This window comes from Octodon degus, unplaced genomic scaffold, assembly GCF_000260255.1.
Source record: "Octodon degus isolate 3935 unplaced genomic scaffold, OctDeg1.0 scaffold00064, whole genome shotgun sequence".
Taxonomy (NCBI): Eukaryota; Metazoa; Chordata; class Mammalia; order Rodentia; family Octodontidae; genus Octodon; species Octodon degus.
Window position 1 is genome coordinate 9,276,584 of NW_004524640.1, and position 20,815 is coordinate 9,297,398.

Sequence of the window (20,815 nt, forward strand, 5' to 3'; positions counted from 1 at the left end):
TTCCTTCCTTCCTTCCTTCCTTCCTTCCTTCCTTCCTTCCTTCCTTCGCCTGCCTTCTGCCCACGCTGGTCCTTTGGCAGGATGGCAGTGATTTTCAGTCAGCTGTAGGGGACATTTTCCAGTCCTCTCCCTCCTGGCCACACAGCGGCCACACTGACCCTGGTCACAGCACCTGGCACTGTAGAGTACTCAGCCTGCTTCCGCCACCCCGAGGCACCCGTTTCTTAGCCAGAAACCTCCTTTCCGCGGGCGCTAAGGGTGTGAGCTGGGCAAGGGTGGGTTCCTGCCAGAAGCTGAGGGGACACAGGCCCTGTGGATGCGGGCTGCACAAACTGGGTGCCTGGGCAGGGGAAGGCGCCCCCTGCACAAGTGTCTGGGGGGACTCTGGAGCACCTGCGTCCCAGTCCCCAAAATCACCTGGCTGAGTCTGCCTGTCGGGCATGGGGTTGCAACACCCTAGGACCTGAGATCGGTTCACGCCGGCTTGGAACCACAGGCAGCGAGGCTGATCAGGAGTTATCAAGTCTTCTGACCCAGGAGGGGCGGAGCCAGGTGCGGGGCTCACCCTGGGGGTGTGGTCAAGGCTACAAACGGGGCATAAGCCCCGCCCCTGCTCACTCCCCTCCCCAACTCCCAGGCCAGGAACTTGACTCCTAGGAGGTCACTGGAGGGAGCAGGGCTGGAGAGGCGGCTACCTCCTGTTCTGGATTGTCCACTGTCCCTGTGTGCATGGGAGGCCATACTTCTGTCTTCGCAGAGCATAGGCGTCAAACCAGAGGGCCAAGCCATAGTCCAGAGAGGGCACCTGGCAGGTGGGACAGCGACACTGTCAGGTATGGCCAGGCGGGTGCACTCACCTCCCTCGAGGGCACAGGGAGAAAGCCACACAGAGCCCCAGCCGGGGTGAAGTCTGTGAGTCATTCAACAAACAGGCATCATGGTAAGCCACAGAGGGAGACTAGCTACAGTGGCCCCCACCCCCACGCCTGTGGACTGGTGCCCTGTGCAGAGAACAAGGTGGTGTGGACTCACCGTGAGGTGCCAGGAGCAGTGGGTGCTGGGAGAATAGTAGCTGGGGAAGTAGGGTGTGCTGAGGGCACCTTGTGGGTCCAGCCGGCCCTCCAGCGTCAGGTTCACCTGGCAGGCTGACAGTGGACAGCTGTTATGCGTGGGTCTCCACCCCAACATGTCCCAAGTACCTCCCACCAGGTGGGGCAGCTTGCGCCCACCACCCCACTACCTCCAAAATGAGCCTCAGTTTCCTCATCTGTAAAATGGGGGTAGTGATAGCAAAGTTGAGCAGATTGCATAAATAAAATGCTCAAACAGGCCAGCACGCTAAGTGCTCAGTGCACGTTAGTTTATTGATATTGGCGTAGTGAGGGTAGTGACAGTGATAGTTCGGCTCTGGGCAGATAACAACATGTATTCAGAGCTGTGTCAGCCTCTCAGCTATGACACCTGGGAGGGAGGCTCAGAGATGAGGTTCAGAGGGGTTAGGGTGGAGCTCAGGGTTCAGTGATTTCCTAACACCGGAGGCCTGGGGTTCAAGCCCCAGCACCCCAAAATGGAAGCAGTGAGGTTGGGAAGAGAAGAGCGTCTTGGCTGAGGAGCTCAGGGCGGGTGTGAGGGTCTTGCAGCTGCCCTGACCGCCTCTCCAAGGGGCAAGTAAGACTGTCAGGGACCCCAGGGACGGAGCCAGCTGTGACTCAACAGGGCCCGCTGGACCCGGGAAGGCCCACTCCGGGGAGGCCCAGGTCCCCGTCCCCACTCGGGGAGCCTCACCCTGGAAAGCCACTGGCTGCACGGAGAGCACGAAGGGGTCCACGTAGCTGTGCAGGCCCTTCTTCCACACCACCGCCATGACGGCACCCGAGGCCAGCACCTCCACTACTGGCTCCTGGCGGCTGCAGCCGTAGACCCTGGCAGAAGAGAAGGGTGGCCAGGGCGCGTAGGGTGTTTGTCAGGGTGTGGGCAGGTCGAGCAGCAGAGCTGTCCGCTGGAGGGACAGAGAAGGGTTCATGGGGATCCATCTGTGCATCCGGGTCCTAGGCTCAGATCTATGACCAGCTGCTGTTTGTTGGTGCTTCCCTTTGTCTGGGCCCAGAAATTGACCAGAGTCCCTGCCTAGTCAGACCAGCTCCTCAGATAAGACAGGAAAGAGTTAGCCAGAGTTGGAATTTACACTTCCGCTCTGCCAGTGAGCCTAATCCTAGGCATCACCCAAGACCTTGATAGTGGCAGCTGCAGGGACCACTACACTGGCTGTCCACACCCTGGCTGCTGGCCTAACTCCAGCCCACCCCAGCACACCTCTGGGTGAGTGTGAGAACCCGGGAGTACGATAGTCTCCTCCCCAGCTGTGGGGCGGGCAGTGACACCCAGAGAAGCCCCAGGGACAGCCAGGGAGACCCCACCTGCAGGCCTGGAAGCCAGGTAATGTCAAGAAGCAGCCCCCAAACTCCACTGAGGTCAGTGGGACAGGGCAAGAGGGGGCAGGGCAAGCACAGCCTCATGACTGGCAACTCAGAGCCTTAGACGGTGTCCTCACAGGGACACACCAGGCCCAACCCTTACCTGGAGGCCCGGCACTGCCCAAGTGACGCCAGCCTGATGCCTTGTGCTGAGCCAGTGCTCAGCAGAAAAGACTGCAGCTGTCCATGCCAGCGTGCTGCCCCCACACTTGTGAGCCCCTCTGCCTACCCTGGGGGGGTGGCCAGGCCCTTGGACACCACGGCCTTTCCAGCCCCTCCTCCTTAACCCCCTGCCCCACCCTCTGACCCCAGTCTCTTCTATATTCCATACATATCACACATCTTAAAGCCCCAGGCCCCTGCTCAAGAACTTTCAGTAGCTCCCCATTTACCAAATAGGAAAGACCAAACTGTTCTAGTATGCCCTGGATAGCTGGGTGTCAATAAAAAAAATACAGAGTGATTGTCATAGTAGCTGGAATTTCCTGGACACTCAGGATATGTGAGGGTCACAGCACAATCAGTCTGAATTAAATTCTCACAATAGACCTGATAAGTGTGCTTATAGTCCCATTTTACAGATAGGAAAACCGAAGCCCAGAAAGGCAAAGCAACTTGTCTTAGGACACACAGCCAGGTAGCAGCAGAGTAGGAAACAGAAGTTTAGGCAGCTGCAAGACTCTGAAATCCAGTTTTGAAACTGTCTCATTTATATTTATTTCTCAATTAAAAAAAAAAAAAGACTGAAACCTTCCAACTAGCCATGTGGCCTATCTCAGATCAATTCAGGGGACACCTGGCATGAATGCTTTTGTTACAGATGGGGAAACTGAGGCTCAGAGAGGGCAACAGGACATTTCTGGCCTCCCTCTCCTTAGGTCCCTTGTCTTGGTCTCAGTGCTGACCAGGACCTCTGACCCCACCCAGTCCGTCCCCCTCCGCCTGGACTCACGAGGTGATGAGCCTCTTCTCCAGTGGCCCAGCCACGTCATACATGGCCAGGCGGTCGCGGCACTCAGCCAGGGTCCACTCCAGCCGCACCTTGAGCATCAGCTCCTGGGGGCCCTGCAGGTGCCACAGGCAGTTGGAGGCCAGGTGGTCGGGGCCCTTGAGCCGCAGAGCCTGGCCCTGGCTCACGTAGCTGTAGCGGTAACAGCCTGCAGGGGGAGAGGGACAGAGCTCCTGACCCTGCAGACTGAAGCAGGAGCTGGGGGCTGGCATCCCGCATCCAAGGTGGGCAGGGGCCAGCACACCACACCAACCTCCCAGCCTCCCTGCAGTTCCTTTGGCAGCTCCTCATCCAAGCCTTTGCTCACTGGCCTGATCGCTCATTCACTCATCAAACACACAGAGCGGGCAGGCTGGATGAGCGCCAAGTTCAATGGGGCTTGGGTGGAGAGAAAAAAAGGCCCACATTCCCAGGCTCAGGAGGCAGCGACCAGAGAGGAGTTCAGAGCCAGTGATGTGAAACAGAACAGGGAAATAGTTTGTGCTTATAAGGGGTTCAGTGCATTTGGGATCTGTGCACAATGCCTTGTTCTCCATTACTGCTCTCAGCGGCTTCAAAGATAACCTCCCTCCCTCCATTTCTCTCCTACCTTCCTCCTTCTTTCCTTCCTCCTTCCTTCCTCCTTCCTTCATTCCTCCTTCAGTACTGGGGATTGAACCTAGGGACTGATGCCTGCTACACAAATGCTCTATCACTGAGCTACATCCCCAGGGTCTTGCTAAATTGCTCAGGCTGGCCTTGAGCTTACAATCCTCCTGTCTTGGCCTCCTGAGTTGCCAGCATCATAGGCATTCACCACACCTGACTCGGTGCGTATTTCCTATAACTGTACCCATTTTACAGACTAGCAGGCAGATCTGGACCTTGGCTGTCTCATCTGTAGACTGAGGATGATTTGCCCACCCTTGTGGGTTCATCAAGACTTAGTGGGATGCTTATTCCCCAGCGCACAGTAGGTGTTCCGTAAAAGGAGTGGTTGTTCTGCTTGAGGTGGGCATCGAAGAGAAGCCCTCCCCTCTTGCCCTTGCTCCTTGAGCTTTGCTGCTGCCCAGGACTTTGCCTGAGCACCTGCTCGGTGTCTGGGGTGGGCTCAGGAGCCGGCAGTGCCGTGGCAGATGTTCACCCCACCATAAGCCTGCGAATTGGGCACTCCGGGTCCTGCCGGGTGAGCTGGATGATCATTCCATCCGCCCCACTCCTCATCTGTTTAGCTCAGGGCCACAGGCTCAGTCAGTCAGTTCTGGCAAACAAAGGTAGTCTTAAGCCTTGTCCTCCCTCCTGGGGCCTTCTCTGTCCTTGATTCCTGGTCATCCTGCTACAGGGGGAGCGCCTGGGCCTGCCTTGGTGGGTGATCGCCAGGGAGGAAGGGCAGGGTGTCTACGGTCTACCTCCAATGCTACTGTGGGCAGCTGGGGAACAACACGCCTGTTTCTCAGGGACTGTGTGTATGTGTGTGTGTTTGCTTGGTACTAAGAACTGAACCCAGGACCTTCACGCTAAGTTGCATCCTCAGTCCTTTTTTATCTATTATTTTAAGACAGTGCCTCTCTAAGTCTCCAGCTGCGCTCCATCTTGCCATCCTCCTGCCTCAGCCTCTGGCCTGCTGGGATGATGGGTGTGGCAAGCTGAGACCTGTGGTCAATCAGAAGCCCTGTGACTTAGGCAAGTCCCCCTCACTGCCGCCCCACCCCCACTTCCAGACTGGGAAGAAGTCAGTGAATGTGCCTTATGGGTTGGCCTGAGCTAACACCCCTGCTCCCAAAGGTCCCAGACCCCAGGCCAAGCAACTCTTCCTTCCTACCACTCTGGGCCCCAGCACTCTGAGCTGTGTCTCCAGGGTGTTTTCAATCTCCCCAGATAGCCTCTGTGTCCCTGGGTAGATCCACCATGCCCCCTCCCTGGGGCTTCTCTTCCCTGGCTGGCATTTGGCTCTGACAATCTGTTTGTGTCTGCCTCCCTCCCAAGGCTTGGGGAGGACATGGCATGGAGGCAGCACCCCCAATGTTGGCTGGAAGGCTTTGAACTGTGCCCCACCTCTCGGGCTCTGTGGGGGGCGGGGGCTCTGGGTGCCTTCGGAGTCACTAAAGGGTAAGTGTAGAGCAGCTGCTAGCAATGCAGGGACCAGGCTGGGGACCGGCCCTGCAGGGGAGCACTTGCCTGCATGCTGGAAGGCTTGGAAAAGAAGCAAGGGAGACAGAGAAGGGAAGAAAAAGAAAGACGCGCCACACAAGTGCCAGGGCCACAGGACAGTGGTCTTGTTACAGACAGGCAAGTCAGGCAGAGGCAGCAGGCAGCTAGACAGGCGCTGGCCCAAGGTAGGGTCAGGATGACCAGGCCTTGGTCAGTCACACGGGAGCCTGAGGTCCAGGTAACAAGAACTGGGTGGACCATTAAGTCCAGGCAGGTGACAGGTGAGGTGACCGATGAACACCGCGACAATAGCTGCTCCTAGCTGTCTGGAAAGTGTTTGTCCTTCTCACCATGCTCTCTAACAGGACAGAGGCCTGAGGTGCCTGCAGACACAAGCTGGCTACTGCCCAGCTCCTCCTAGGCCCATTCCTGGCCTCAGCAAGCTGGACTTAGTCTATAGCTGGCCTTGGCCTGACTCAGAGTGGCTTGAGCCCTGGTCATTTTTTTTTGGTATGAAAACTCTTAGACAAAGAGACTCCGGGCTACCCACTTTTCCCTTCTTCTGGTCCCCTCCTGACTGTTTGGGGCTATCTCTGTCTCCTTAATAAACATTTTTCCTGCCCACCACCCTCAGTCTTTGATTTTAAAAGGCACTGACCCAGATTATGTCGTTACAGTCTGTGCTCCCTGTTATGGCTGGTGTGTAGATGTCACCCAAAGGCCTCATGTAGGCATGGCTGGGGCTTTGCAGAGCTGGCTGGATCTAGAGTGTGTGAGGCTGGGACTGATCCATGGTGAGATGCTAGGCCAAGCACACTAGGATTAAGGGCGTGAGTGCTACCGACTCTAAGTAGCCTAGAAAAACTAAAAGGGGCAGGGCCTCGATAGCCCAGCAGTTGAGCACCTGCTTAGGCAGGTGCAAGGACCTGGATTTAATCCCCGGTACCACATGCCTCACCAGCCCCACCCCTGGGGTGTGCTGAGCCAGCCACTAAGACCCAGTGTTGGCGCACACCTATAGTCCCAGTGCTGGGGAGGCTAAAAACAGGAGGATCACTATAAGTCCAAGCTGCGTGATGAGACCCTGCACAAATTACATTTTTAAAAAAAAACCTTAATAAAGTCTTTCTGCCCCTTTTAAAGTGTATTTGGTACAGGGTCTCACCATGCAGCTCGGACTCATAGTGATGCTCCTGTTTTCAGCCTTCCGAGCACTGAGATTATAGGTGTGTTCCACTACACCCGAACTCTGTGTCTGGCTCAGTGTATGTGGTACCGGGGATCGAACCCAGGTCCTTGAGCTTGCCTAAGCTTGCCTAAGTAGGCTCTTTGGTCTGCTGAGCTATCCTGCCAGCCCTAAAGCTTCTAATTCTTTTTTTTTTTTTTTTTTTTTTTTGTGGAACTGGGGATTGAACTCAGGCCCTTGTGCTTGCCAGGCAAGCGCTTATTCCACTGAGCTATCTCCCCGGCTAATCCTAAAGCCTCTTACTTGCTTGCTTTGCTGCACTTTGCCCACCAGGAGCTGTTTCTCCCCAGTGATGCCTGTCATGCGCCCTGCCTTGGAGCCAGCCAGCTATGGACTGAACCTCTACAAACTGTGAGCCAAATACTTCCCCGCTTTAACCTTGGGTGTCAAGTATTTTATCCTGGCAATGAGAAAAGTAACTAAGACAGCACCCACTGTGCCCCTCTCTCTGGCAGGGCAGCCCGGGTGACCATGCCCATAGAGGGACCTTGCTATTTATTATATTAAAGGAGATAAAATTGACTCACAACTTGGGTCTCCACTGCAAAAGGCCAGCCTTGGGGAGCTGAAAGTCTTCTCCACACTCCCAGGCAAGGGCAGGCTCAAGGCACTGTCACCCGAGTCCCTCAGAAGCAGGAGCCCCTCACAGGCTCATTCATACTTTGCTCCTGGGCTGTGCGTTGACATACAGACTCATGGGGCTGGAGAGTTAGCGCCACAGTCTAAGGTCCTGCCTGGCAAGCGCAAGGACCTGGATTCGATCCCTGGTACCACATACTGTGCCAGCTCCGGAATCCTGGATGCTCTGTGCTGACCAGCAAGACCAGGCTTGGTGCCACACACCTGTAATCCCAGCACTGGGGAGACTGAGACAGGAGGATCAGTAAGAATCTGCGCTGCACAGAAAGACCCTGCGGCCAATAAATACAAGATTTTTAAAAATAAGAAATAGAAACCCCTGAGCTCCAGGAAGACCCCTGGGACTCTCAGGAGAGGTGGGGGTTTCAGCACTGTGACTCTTTCCAGGGGTTTCTGGGAGTCCAAAAATACAAGAACTTCTGGAATAAACCCAGAGAATAGGAAACCTTTCTCCCGTGCAAGAAAATTAACTTTTCCAAATGTGGTAATAAGTTAAAAAAAAAAAAAAAGCAGCAGTGAGAGCCACTCTGAGACTCCGCTAGAGGAGGGGTCCTTGTTGGGGGGGCCTTTGTCTCTTCAGGGTGGACAAAGGAGCTATAAGGAACCAGGACCTGTGCCACCCCAGCACCCTGCACCTCACATAAGCTGGACACCAAAGAAAGGCACAGGCACGCGTGACGATGCCACTCTTCCCATTAAGTTTATTTGGCGTATGGAGTAGTTACTTTTAATTAAAATGTTCTGTTACTATTAAGGGGCGTATTTCCTAAACATGAATTAATAAGTCGTTTTTGTTTTTTGAGACAGGGTCTTGCTTTATAGTTCGAGCTGACCTTGAACTCACTTTGTAGCCCAGGATGGCCCTGAATTTGTAAGACTCCTCCTGGGATTACAGGCGTGGGCCACCACTCCAGACTAAAACTGTGTTCTTAAATATCTGTTTTAGCTTCAATGGTAATTATTAATACCTGCCACCTGTTTATATAAACAAAAGCCCTTTCAGGTCCTCGGTATTATTTCTAAGAGCATTAGGGCCCCTAGTTGCCCTAGGTCAGTGCTCAGCAGGCTCAGTGTTGTGCAAGACCAGAGCGAAGGCACCCGAGGCTTCGCAAGCTGAGGCCAAACTGAGGCAACTGCATAGGCACTTTTAGAACCGGAGAGAAAATGGAAACAAAGCTTTTGTAAGTAAGGAGAGAAAGAAAGGTTGAAGGGGGGATGGGAAACAAAGAAGCACCTGGTACAAATTCCCTGTGATGCATGTCATTGTTAGGTATGAACAAAAGTAAAAAAAAAAAAAAAAAATTAAATTACAAAAATAAGAATAATTTAAAAGAACAAGAGAGAAAATGAATGGGTCCCCACCATTCATCAGTGTGAAATTCAGTGTTAGCTAACTAGCCACATAAAGCAGTCGGGCAGATCTGATTGGCCCATGGACCGTGGTTTACAACCCTGTCCCCAAGCAGGATCTACTGATCCACCCCCCCAGCCTTCTGGAGTGAGAGTCCTGACTCACTATGGCTCCTGGGGACCCAACCCCAGCTCTGAAGGGTGAAATGTTAACCTGCAAAAGACTGGCAAGCTGCAAATTATTTAGGATTGCTGAAAAAGAATATCCAAAAGTTATGGCGTTGGCTGCTGGGATACCAGCCAGGTCGTCCCTGCGCTGGCCATCTTAGTCCGGGGCTAGAGGCTATGGCAGCTTAGGTAGTGCACTGTGCGACTCTAGAAGTGACCAGCCCACAGGCAACAAGGGGGACAGCGCTCTGGCCTTGCGCAAAGGGGGCCCAGCAGGTAGCTCGCTGCCCAGGACCCAGCAAGAAGACAGCGAGCGCAGCCTCTTGGAGAAAAGCAAGGTGGGTAGCCCTGTGGCACTGGCAGGGAGGGGCGCATGATCAGCCTGGCTAGGAAAGGAAGAAAAGAGGAGGGGCAGCCTTGAAAACGGCCCATCTGCTACCTCCAAAAGGACCTCCAAAGGACCAAGTTTTTGGGTTTTTTTTCCTAGTGGTGGGGATTAGAACCCAGGACCTTTGCATTGAGCTATATCCTCAATCCTTTTTTTTTTTTTTTTTTTTTTTTTTTGAGACAGAGTCTCACTAAGTTGCCCAGACTGGATTTGAACTTGAGATCCCCTTGCCTCAGGCTCCCGGAGTGCTGCGTTTACAGGCATGCATCACCATGTGTGGCTAAAGGATGAAGTTTGTATCCGAAGTGACTCATGTATGTTGGATTTAAGACAGCTTTCCTACCCTGAGTGGAAGCAGCGTCTTGTGGGAAGTTGGATTTCAGGATAGAAAAGCAGAGCTAGGTTTACGTGTGCCAAGCCTGCTGCTCGCTAACCACACACACATACACACACACACGTGTGTGCAGGACACACTTCCACACCAGCACACACCGTCCTCCCTAAGTCTGGCACGGGACCCTCATGGTGCCCAACGGCATCCCATGGGTGTCCCTAACCCAGGCTCCCAGCACCCACACCAGAAGCCCCTTCGCCCCCAGTGCTGGGCCAAGCCAAGAAAAAGTCCAACTCAAAAGGAAAACAGGGCAGGAAAACCAAAAGGAGCGTACCCAGAGTGGAATTCAGTGCCACTATGTCTTTCACACTGGCTTCTGTTAAAAGGAAATGAACAAACAAATAAACACCAACAAAAGCTAAAACAAAATACAATGAAGATAAAAACAGAGAAGGCTGCTAGAGCCAGGCTTGTCTGAGCCCTACCTGCAAGGCTCCCACCCACCTGCTGGCCCAACTCTGGAGTCCCTGGAGGACCTATCACACAGCATCCCGGCCCTGGGTACAGCGCCCCCTGGTGCCACCCTGCCAGTACTGACCCAGGATCACCAGACCCTCAGGGTCCACCTCATACTCGGCCGTGTAGGAGACAGGGGCCGAGCTATTGGCTGCAGACAGCAGCTCCTCCGCCAGCAGCGTCTGCACCATCTCGGGGCTCAGCGAGGGCCGGAGGTGCTCTGGGATTTGCAAGATGAACCAGAAGAAACAGGTGAGGGGTCCCTCCCTAGAGCAAGAGGAGCCAGGCGTAAGTCCCTCAATCTGATCCCCATGTAGCAAGTGGCACAACCAGATGTGACTAGGACAGATCCTAGGAGTTACTATCAACCACCCCTGCCATCCCAGCCTCTGCTAGAGAAGCCAGACTCTCTGGACCCAGGCCTGGGGCCGTGGGAGCCTGGCCACAGCCCTGCACACACGATTCTGCAGACAGGCAAGCTGAGCCCTCAAGGGGTCACATGCAGGAAGCCCAGCTCCCGCTCTGTGGCCTGGCGTCCCCATTCTGAGATGGAGGGCGTGGCCTTATTTGGGTCTGAGGTTCTAGCAGGAGGTTGCGTGGGAACAACTCACCCAAAGGAGTAGATGGAGCTGGAGTTGTAGTAAGAACCCAGGCGGGTGTTGGCAATGAGTTCTTTGAGCTGTGAGGAGGGACACAGGACATGGAACATGATGGCCTTGTGACTCTTCTGGTGATAGCACGGCTTTTGAATCCCCTGTCAACCTGTGGCCTCTGCTCCTCGCCGCTTGACACAAAAGCCTCGGGCAGGAGGTTGTCACCGGCACACAGGGACCACCTTTGCCTCTCCCACACACAGCTCTCAGCTCCACCTATGGCCCCTCTGCTCTGACCCAGTCACCCCGAAACTCTGCAAAGGCCCTCTGGGGTCCTCCTCCCAGCAACCTGGAGCCACATAACCAGCTCCAGTTGGGTGCAGGAGGGATTGGTCCAGAGCCCTCAGTGACCATGAAAATCAAGTTCCCAGGAATCATCTCGGTCTACACCAACCTTCCGGCCACATCCTGGTACCGTGGCCCCTCAATAGGGGAGGGAGAGGAGAACCTGGGTTAGGCCCTGCCGAGCAGATCTTGTACCAGGAAATGAGTGAATGGCTTATTTGGGGGTGGCTGTGGCACAGCAATGGGGTGGGGCTGGGACCCTGATGGTGTCCAGGACCCTGCTGTGCCATCCCTGAGGGCATGGGCCACTCCTGGTAGGAGGCAGGAGCGGGGGCTAGCACCCCCTACCACCCCCACAGTGGGGTGGAACCCAGGGCCTCACGGATGTTAGGCCAGGTCTCCATCACTGACCCACAGTCCCAGCCCACAGTCCTGGGAGATTTGACCCAGGAATCTGCTGCGCACCTCCATCCTCCCAATCTCAGGTCCCCTTCTGTGGTGGCCAGGACAGGCTGTGCCCTGGACGTTGCCATCACCCTGACTCCATGGGAGCCTGCTCTAGCCCTCTTCTGCCCTGCCACGTTTTCCTACCATCCTCTGGGCTTTAGCGGCTTCACTGCGGAAGATGCCAGAGTCACGGCGGGCGAGGTCCTGGGTGAAGTGACGATTGAGCACCCGGAGGCTGCCCGCGTACACCTGGCTGACTGTCACCTCGGCCCTATACCCTGTCCAGGAAGGAAGTGGCAAGGTGACCCAGGGAGCAGACACAAATGCCCCCATCTCAACTTCCTTCTGCTGCCCAAACCCCCACAGCACCATCATCATGTGCAGTACCAGCAGCCTGCTCTTTGTCAGTCTCCCCACCAAGGTTACACAAAGTCTGTCTAATGACAAACTGGCCCCAGGGTGCCTGGGATGACAAAGGCCCACAGACGGTGTCCCCAGGGCACCCCATGAGAGGCAGTTGCACTGAGCAAGCCTGAACATGGATGCTCCCCAATGCAGGAAACCCACACAGGCCCGGAAGGTCAAGGTTGTAGGTCGGCCCCTCCAGGCATCAGGCTGTTCAAACGCCCTGGGTAATAGCCCTGGTAAATCCTGCCAGGAATAGTGCTGGAAAAGACAGATGTAAATCCAGCAACCATGCCACATGTGGCAGCTGTCTGTCAGAGTGACGTCTAGAAGCTCCAGGACCTACTGAGGGGACCGGACACAGGAAGCAGGCCTGGCCACAGGGCCCTCCAGCTGGGATGTGGAGGCTGGGAAACTCCACTGAGGGGAGGGAGTGTGGGGGAGGCTACAGTGTGTGCAAAGGCCCCGGGGCCGGGGCCGAGGGATCATGGGAAGGACCAGAGCTAAGAGCCTGTGTGGTTGGAGGAGAAGGGCGACAAGAGGCCGGGCCGTTGGGGGTAGGCTGGAGTCCTGACAGAAGCAAAGCAAGCCATGGAGGGGCTGAGTCAGAGATGACGTCAGCAGCTTTCCATTTCACAGACTATTTTGGCTGACATAAAGAGAACAGATCTAAGCCGGGGGTGGTGGCACACACAGCTAACCAAGGGAACCACTGTGAGGTCAAGGGCAGGCTGAGCTGCACAGCAAGACCATATCTTAAAAAAAAAAAAAAAAAAAGATTCAACCAGTATTTACTGAGCATGGGTCTAAGCTGCCTGGGTAGGTCTCTATCTGTCAATGAGTGAAACAGTCAAGGAAAAACTCAGACCTTCCGAGTCGTCACCTAGCAAGGAAGACAGCAATGAAGCACGGCACATGTCAGAGGGGACAAGAACCATGAGATCAGGCTGTGCATGGGCTGCAACGTGAGGGCTGGGGAGGAAGGTGGTGGGGTTGGGCTGGTGGTGGATGGAAGGAAGCACAGCAGAGCCCCAAGGACAGGTTCCAAGAGGAGGCAAGAGCTCTGGATCTGCGCAGGGCCGGGACCCAGGCTTAGCCACGCGGAGCCCCAGTGACCTAGACGGTAGTGTGAGAGCTGGAGGGGAGTGCGGAGTCCTGTTAGAAGGCTCCCCAGAAAGAGGTGGGATAGGCCGGGGCTGCAACAGCTCAGACAGCTGCCAGGCATTGGCTGTAAGGGGCACAGAGAACAGGGAGGCATCTGCAGGGACAGACAGGTGGATGGTGGTGGGTGGCACTGATGGAGGACAGGGTGGTGCTGTGCCCTGCCATTATGTGGGCAAAGAGGGTGGGGTCCAGAGGCTGACAGTGGGGTGGAGAAGACAGGCAAGCAGGAGGAGCCCACAGAGCAGCAGGCGCAGGGCCGGGAGCACATCAGAGGAGCTTCCCTTCCCAGGGCGCTTTTCTCCCCAAGCCTGAGGCAATGCGGGGCTGGAGGATCAAGAAGAATGCATGGAGTCAACAGGGAGGGCAGGACTGGGGAGACACTGTTGGAGGCACTGCACGGCCCACCTGCCCTGGGCAGGTGCTGGGGCCTGGGTGCCCCTTCCCTAGCCATGTGCTCCCTGCTCAGGCTAGCATGGCCCCCTGTGCTCTGCTGCTGGCCCATGTCCCCTTCCTGGGGGATGTGGCGCAGCTCTGCCAGCCCAGTGCCCAGTACACACAGCCAATCCCACTTGGCAAGAGGAGCCGCCCAAGCAGTACCCGGAGTACCTCCTCCATCCATAAGCCCTTTCAGGTGGCTTTACCCAGGTGAGTTGGTGAGCTTTCACCCTAGGGGACCCCTCCCAGGTAGAAGCTGCAGAGAAAGCCAGTTGGCAGGTGAGTTCCTGGCCCTGTGGCCCAGCACTCCTAGGTTTACCCTGAAGACTAATTACCCAGCGACCTGAAGAGGCCTCTGCAGCAGTCTGTGCTCTTTGGGGTGCTGGCTTCCTGCCGGTGGTGAAGTGCACACAGCGTCTGTTCCCGGCAGAGTTGCCTGTTCTGAACAGCTCCCATGAGCCACTGTGAGTGGTCAGATGCAGGGATCCCAGCCCCATCACCCCAGGGCTTCAGATCCCCTCTGAGTTGGGCCTATGCAGATCTGCCTCCCTCGTGGCTGCTCCAAATGGGGTCCCTAGTTCCTTCCAATGGGCCTGAAATTCCACTGTGAGGCCCATCTGGGCAGAATCATGTCTAGAACCCAGCCACGGGGGCTACACCTGCAGTCTCAGGTGTGGAGGCTGACACAGGACTGAGCTTAGCCTGTGCAACTTAGTGACACCTTGCTTCAAAATTTAAAAAAGACAAGGGATGAAGCTCATTGATACAGGCCCCCACCCCAGGTTCATTCCCCAGTACTGAAAAACAATGAACCCACAATCTTAGTCAGGTAAGCAGGACACAATAACACACACACCTGCAATCCCAGCTATGGTACTTGGGAAGCTGAGGCAACAGGATCACAAGTTTGAGACAGCCTTGGTAACTAAGTGAGATCCTGTCTCAAAATAAAATTCGTAAAAGACCTGGGGCTGTAGTTGGATGGCAGAGTGCTTGCCCAGCATGGAAGGCCCTGTGTCCCGTCCTCAGTACCACAAAGAGTAACAAGAATCCCTGTCTGACCTTTGCGAGCTATTAGTGAAAAGCCTGTCAGCACCTAGGCACACTGGCCATCCCTGCTATGGCTTCCAGACCCCTCGGCTTCTGCCATCCTGGCCCAAGAGGTGCTGTGTTATAGCCCCCACTGCGCCTGACCCCAGAACTCGGCGTTCAGGGCCCCGTGTGCACGATGAAAGTGTCTCCAGCGGAGCACAGGGAGTGTTTGGCCAGGCGCGGTTGCCTCCTCACCGTAAGAGCTGGGGGAAGATAATCTCTGCCACTTAGGGGAAATGCCCGGTGGTTGTCAACTGCATCCGTGTCATAACCAAGTGGGGATGGCACCCGCGGACCCAGCTGATCCAGGACGGACTCAGAGCCATGCCATCGGGTCTCAGCAGGGCCAAGTCAGAGACAAGCAGAGCCCCTGGCCTGGCTGCTCTCCAGCCTGCCCCTCCTTCGCCTCCCATTCACAAGAGGCCCTGGAGACCCAGGGCTGCCAGAGCTGTGGTCTCCTCCCTGGAGCGCCAGGCTGGCTCAAGCGAGCAGAGCCACTAATTGGCAGCAGGCACCACCGCAGCGCTGGGCTCCCGCGACAGAGACAGGCTGGCTCCGAGTCATGTTTGCACTGGGTGGCTTGCTGGTGCCGAGCACTGGCTGCTGGGAGCGGGAGGTTTGGCAGCACCAACCACCTCAGGGGACGCAGAGGAGGCCTGGGGAGAGGACACCTTGGCACGGCTGCACAGGGAGTGGCCGGGCATCTCCGCGCCTGCAAACCTGGCCTGCCCTGCGGTAGGCCCCACAGCCACCTCCGCTGATGCCTCCCCAAAGAGTATTACCTAGGAAATACCAGAGCATGACCGCCACTGAAGCCAATAGGACCAGGACCAGCCACAAGGGCGCCAGGCACATGTAGTCCCGGGCTCTCCTCTTGGAGGTCTTGAACATGCCCTCTGGCTCTGCCTCCTCACCACCACCTCCATCACTCTGCCCGCCGGTGACCTGGGGGGCCTCAGCCCTGGGCATCCTAGGGAGAGACAGAACAGAGCTGGAAGCAGCCTGGCATCTGCAGCACCGCTGCCTCTCGGATGGAAGGGTGACAACCGCAGGTCTCCAGGATGGGGGTAAACACCGAGCCGGCTCACAGTGGAGGTCAGTGAGCCCCAGAGCAACTCTGGGGACAGTGGTGACACCTGACCACCCCCAGCCAGGACAGACGCCACCCTGTGGACACTTCTCTCACGTGGCTCCCACGCACACCCGATGGGCCTTATCCCCTTTCCCCAGCCCTGAGTCACTGTTGTGCTGGAGGGGACCTGGCCCTTCCCATTTCCATCCCAAGGGCTTCTGACCTTTCGCAGCCTCTTGGGCCCGAGGGACGGAACACAAGTTAATATTCCCTCAGACCCCTCAGGTGACAACTCCTAATCCTCATTTAATCTTCATTTTGTCACCGGTGGATGTCAGACCATTGTCCCCGCGCAGACACTCTTAGGCCATTCTGCACAGGTGCTTCACAGGCCCCTCTCTTGACTAAATCTCCAGACACCTCTCCCCTCCCTGAGTCCATCGGACAGGTGAGGAAACTGAGACCTAGGGCGTTTGAGCAACGGCTCAGTCGCCGTCTTGCCTAGCTTCTTTTTCCTAATGTGATTTGAATGCCTGGCATTTTACAGATAAAAAGAGCTAAAGCCCAGAGAGGCTAAGCCTCCTGCCCAAGGTCACATAGCAGTCAGTGGGGCATGAGTCCCGGTGCCTGTCTCTCTGTTCTTTCCCCTCCTCGAGGATGCTTCTGAAAAACCATATGTTAATTATCAAACTGTTCAATAGCAACTCAGTATCAGCCCTCTCCATGTCTCCGTCTGGTGCTTTATCTTCAGATTTTCCCAGGCAGTTTCCCAGAGAAGACAGCTGCCCTTCACCTACAGGGCAAGGATCCCACACCACCGGGGCCTCAGTCTTCTTGGACCCATAAATGACACTGTGGCTTTAAAATTCACCTGGGCTGAACACGTCCCATCTGGACTTCTGGCCCAGCCTCTCCGCCAGCTCCCGAGTTCCCTCCACTCCTCCAGTTGGCCACTGTCCAGACCACACCAAGGTCTTCAGTGGCCTGTTATGGCCCACTGTGACTCACCTTCCCTTGGAGCCATAACATCTATTGCACACATCTCCCCGTGGCCTGTGCCACCTGCCTGGACCTTGGGAACTCTTCCCAGGCTACCTGCTGATCATGGGATCCAGGGTTCGGGGCCACCTCTGCCCCCGGCAGCCCTTGATCAGATCGACAATGTGCCTGGTGCCGGGTCTTGTCTTTGTTTCCTTTTAAAAGGCTGAGCCTGTGTCTGGCCACTTCAGGGATCCTTGGGCACCCAACACAGGGCCTGTCAAATGACTGAATCACAGAGGACAAGAGGAATGAATAAAGGAGCCAGGGTTCAGCTGTGGTTTCTCCTGCATTTGCTGCCTGTGGGAAGTGGATTTGGGCAACATGGTGGCCAGCGAGGTCCCGGATTCCCTAGAGGGACACCTCGCTGTTGTGGAGCACCCACATGGATACAGGGTCCGTGCTGGGGTGAACAGTGACCCCTCCCACCCCTAGAAGGTCTCACTCCACAGGAGAGGGTGTGGCAGCCAGTCATGGAGATGCCCGCACCATCGTCCTCCCCTGTCATTCAATGTCCACTGCTCCTGCTACGCTGAGGTACCAGCCCTCCAGAAAGGTCCCACCTTCCAAGTGCTCCCGGAACCCAGGCTTTCTGGTGTCCTCATGTCTCCCACAGTCACCCACACCGTGTCGTCCATCACCTGACCTCCCTCAATAGTCGGTCACCTGCAGCAGGGAATTCCCACACAGCCGCCACAGGGCCACCTTCAGCCGTGCAGGCTCACAAGCCCCACACAGCTTGCATGCACCTGCAGCACAGTGCAAGGGCTCCTGCATGGCCTCTTGTCCCCTCACTCCCTCTGCTGTAGCCACATTCAGCGCCCTGCCGGCCACCCACACATCCATCCCAGGGCCTTTGCACTTGTTGCTGCTTGGCCTGGGAGGCTTTTCCTTCAGGTTGTTTCACAGCCTGCACTTGACCCCCTCAAGTCTTCATTCAGATGTTAGCCTTTTCCCCTCTGCGCTGTGTTTCTCTTTACAGCACATCTTCCGGACCACGTCCCACGATACGCTCATGTGTCACCTGTCACCACTCGCTTCTCCAGCCTCCTTTGCTCCTTATCAACTCCCTGGGCTGTGACACTGGCCTCCTCTTGGCTCTGTATCTAGCAGGGAGGAGGATAGTAACCTTGGCTGGGCATAGCCCTGGACACACAGCGCCATCTGGGCCGGGAGCCGCGTTCGTTCATGCTCACAGTGGAGCCCTCCCCTCCTGCTCCTCCTGCCCGGGCCCCCTCCCTGCCTGGCCAGCTCAGCTGTGGCCTCTCTGCACTCTGTAGAGATGGCACCTCCTCCAGCAGCTGTCCCTTCCATGCACAGCTCCCATGGGGCATCCTCCCTCCCCTGACCTTGAGCCCCAGTGGAGGGTCTGGGCCTCTGTTGCCTGGTGACCCTCTCACCTGTTGTGTGTGCCTAGACCCCACCCTGCACTACCCCTCACCCTCCCCTGCCCATCTGACCAGTGCTGGGTCCTGGTCACCTGCCAAAAGCCGGGATCCCTGGGGCCCAGCCCTGGCAACCCCAACCCCCAAATGTGCAGCAGCTTTTACCCCGCAATGCTGCAAATTGGGATTCATTTCTCCCCTGGAAGCCTGGGATATGTGTTCCACTGCCTCCACTTAGTGACGGGGAAGCTGAGGTAGGAGAAGTCGCTCAGCCAGGGCCCATCAGAGCCTGAAGAAGTCCCCACTGTGAGCTCCGGCGGAGGGGACCCCGCCACACACACATGCACCCTCAAATGTACACAGTCCAAGGGACACACACGTGCCTGCTCACAGCACATTCCAGGTGCACAGCGTGGATCACGCACACACGGACGCACACACGCGCACGGCCCGCACAGCTTGCGAGCCAGAGGCTGGTGAGGGGTCAGTCACGGGGTGGTATGGGGCTCTGGGTCTGTCTCTCACCCCAGACTTGGAGGAGGCAGCCCCTCCCATCCTCCAGGGCCTGAAGAGGGGGTTAGCCCGAGAAGTTAGGCCTCTCCCTGTCCCTGCCCTGGAATCCCAGGCCTCCCTCACTGACACTGTGGCCCTCCAGTGCCTGCACTCTCCATGCAGCTGGGTTTGCCCTGCCCCAGCACTGTCACTGGTGCCTCTGCTCATAGGTCACTCTCAGGCTAGTGAGGCCCACAGCCTAGCCACAAAGCAGGGCAAATGGCTCAAACCCCAGAGAGTCACTTTGGTTGTCGGAGGGGACACTGACACCATGTCATTCATAGACCTCCCCATGTCTGTTTCCCAAGTCCCCTACTTACCTCCCGGAGTGGTGGGTGGGTGACAGTCCCACACACGGGCCTACGGGAGCTCTGTTTGTTCAGGCCAACGTTTCCCCACCCCCACCAGGCTGGCCTGCGGTGGATCAATGGCCCAGAGCCATGGCTGGGGTGTCTGGCCCTTGTCCTCTGTGGCCTGTGGCCCCAGGCTCCATGGGCCTCCTACTGGGTCCAGAACAGCACCGGGACTGAGCACAGGTAAACAGGCGGGAGGCGGGAGGCAGAAAGCGCCCGCCCTCTGCCTGCCCCGCCCCATGGGCACCCAGGAGGCTGGCAGGCAGGTGCAGGAGACCTGAGCTGTCCCCTGGGGCTGTTGCTTAGTGACAGTCCTGCCTGGTTACAGCCCCCATCCCCAAGAGCATGAGTGTGGGGCGCTGAGGATTGGGGGCTGCGCAGAGGCCCCTGCAGGTAGAGCAGGGGCTCATGTGGGTCTGCTTACCTGGACAGGTGAGACAAAGGAGTCCCTGGCTAAAAGAGAGAAGGAGGTGGGGCTGCGCACTCCAGGGCCCAGAGAGGAGAGTGGAGGTGGGGGCGGGCTTTGATGCCATTCTCTGTGTAGCTGGGAATTACAGTATTGAAATTATAGTATCGCCTTGTTCTATGGAGCCCACTGCCCGTGATGGTGACCGTGGGCCCAAGCATACCTGGGATGAGCTCTGGACTGAAATACCGTGACCCTCACCCTGACAGCTTGAGATGTCTAGGAGATTAGTGAAGTGCACTTCCGGGAATGTCTGGGAGGGTTATAGGAGTGTGGCCTCGGGGGCTCTATCTGGTGCCCACCCCTTTCCAGCCTCATTCTCTCCCTGGTCCCTGTGCCTCCTGGCTGCCAGGAAATGGGCAGCACCCCTCCTGCTCATCCTCCTCAGCTCCTGCTGTGCTGCTTCGGCCCTGGACCCAGCCGGACACGGACTGAAGCATGAGAAGCCAGGAGCCTCACTGACCCCATCCTCCCCTGAGCTCCTCCAGGGAGCAAGGTCACAGTGTAGGAAAGCTGACGGACGCACATGCGCACCAGGCTTCTCAGGCTTAGGATAAGCAGCATAAGTGGTCTCCATAATCATTTCTATATTGATTGCACACTGAAATGGTAACATTTCCCCTGGCGTGGGTGAAATATAATGTGCTATTAAAATTAATTTCATCTGCTTTTGCATGTTTTTGGTGTGACTATCAGAAAACTTAAATTTCAGCTGTGGCTCACATGATGGTTCTAGGGAGAGGCACCACTGTGGAGATGTGGGCCTGACCCAAGTGCAACAAGGCGGGTGACATGAGGGAGTCCTCATGACCTGTCACCATGAGGGGGCCGACTACCTGCTGACCTGTGTGTTCTGAGGCCAGAATGTGGCATGTGCATCCTCCACTTGCAGGTCCTAGGAAGTGTGTGTGTGCGTATGTGTGTATGTAGTGTAGCATGTGTGAGGTGTGGTAGAGGATGTATGTACAGTGGGGCTGTGTGTGTTGGTTGCATATATGCACACAGTGTGAGTGTAAGGATGTACACATTAAAAGTGTGTGTGCAAAATACATGTATGTATTGTATGTCTGTGGCATGAAGTGGGGGTATGTGGAGCCCAAGCAGTGGGGTGGGGGAGTGTGTGTTTGGGGAGCCAGAAGTCCCAGTTCCCCATCTGGGTGTGTGTGTGTGGCATGCAGGGTGCGTGTACATGGGTGTGTGGAGCCTGAGATGTG

At 56.4% G+C, this 20,815-nt stretch overlaps 1 protein-coding gene across 1 annotated transcript in view; it reads right to left on the bottom strand.

Annotated features, from left to right (window-relative positions):
• Nucleotides 1-19,299, bottom strand: part of Tmprss6 (transmembrane serine protease 6) — a 34,121-nt gene extending 14,822 nt beyond the window's left edge. The window contains exons 1-10 of the mRNA XM_004634585.3: nt 19,103-19,299; nt 15,518-15,705; nt 11,784-11,917; nt 10,866-10,933; nt 10,337-10,521; nt 10,073-10,114; nt 3,427-3,631; nt 1,786-1,922; nt 1,033-1,145; nt 696-805 (exon numbers count right to left, since the gene is read on the bottom strand). Of these exons, the coding sequence (XP_004634642.2) occupies nt 696-805; nt 1,033-1,145; nt 1,786-1,922; nt 3,427-3,631; nt 10,073-10,114; nt 10,337-10,521; nt 10,866-10,933; nt 11,784-11,917; nt 15,518-15,704 (1,181 nt within the window). The 5' untranslated portion in view covers nt 15,705; nt 19,103-19,299. The remainder of the gene's footprint in view (nt 1-695; nt 806-1,032; nt 1,146-1,785; nt 1,923-3,426; nt 3,632-10,072; nt 10,115-10,336; nt 10,522-10,865; nt 10,934-11,783; nt 11,918-15,517; nt 15,706-19,102) is intronic.
• Between the last annotated feature and the right edge of the window lie 1,516 nt (nt 19,300-20,815).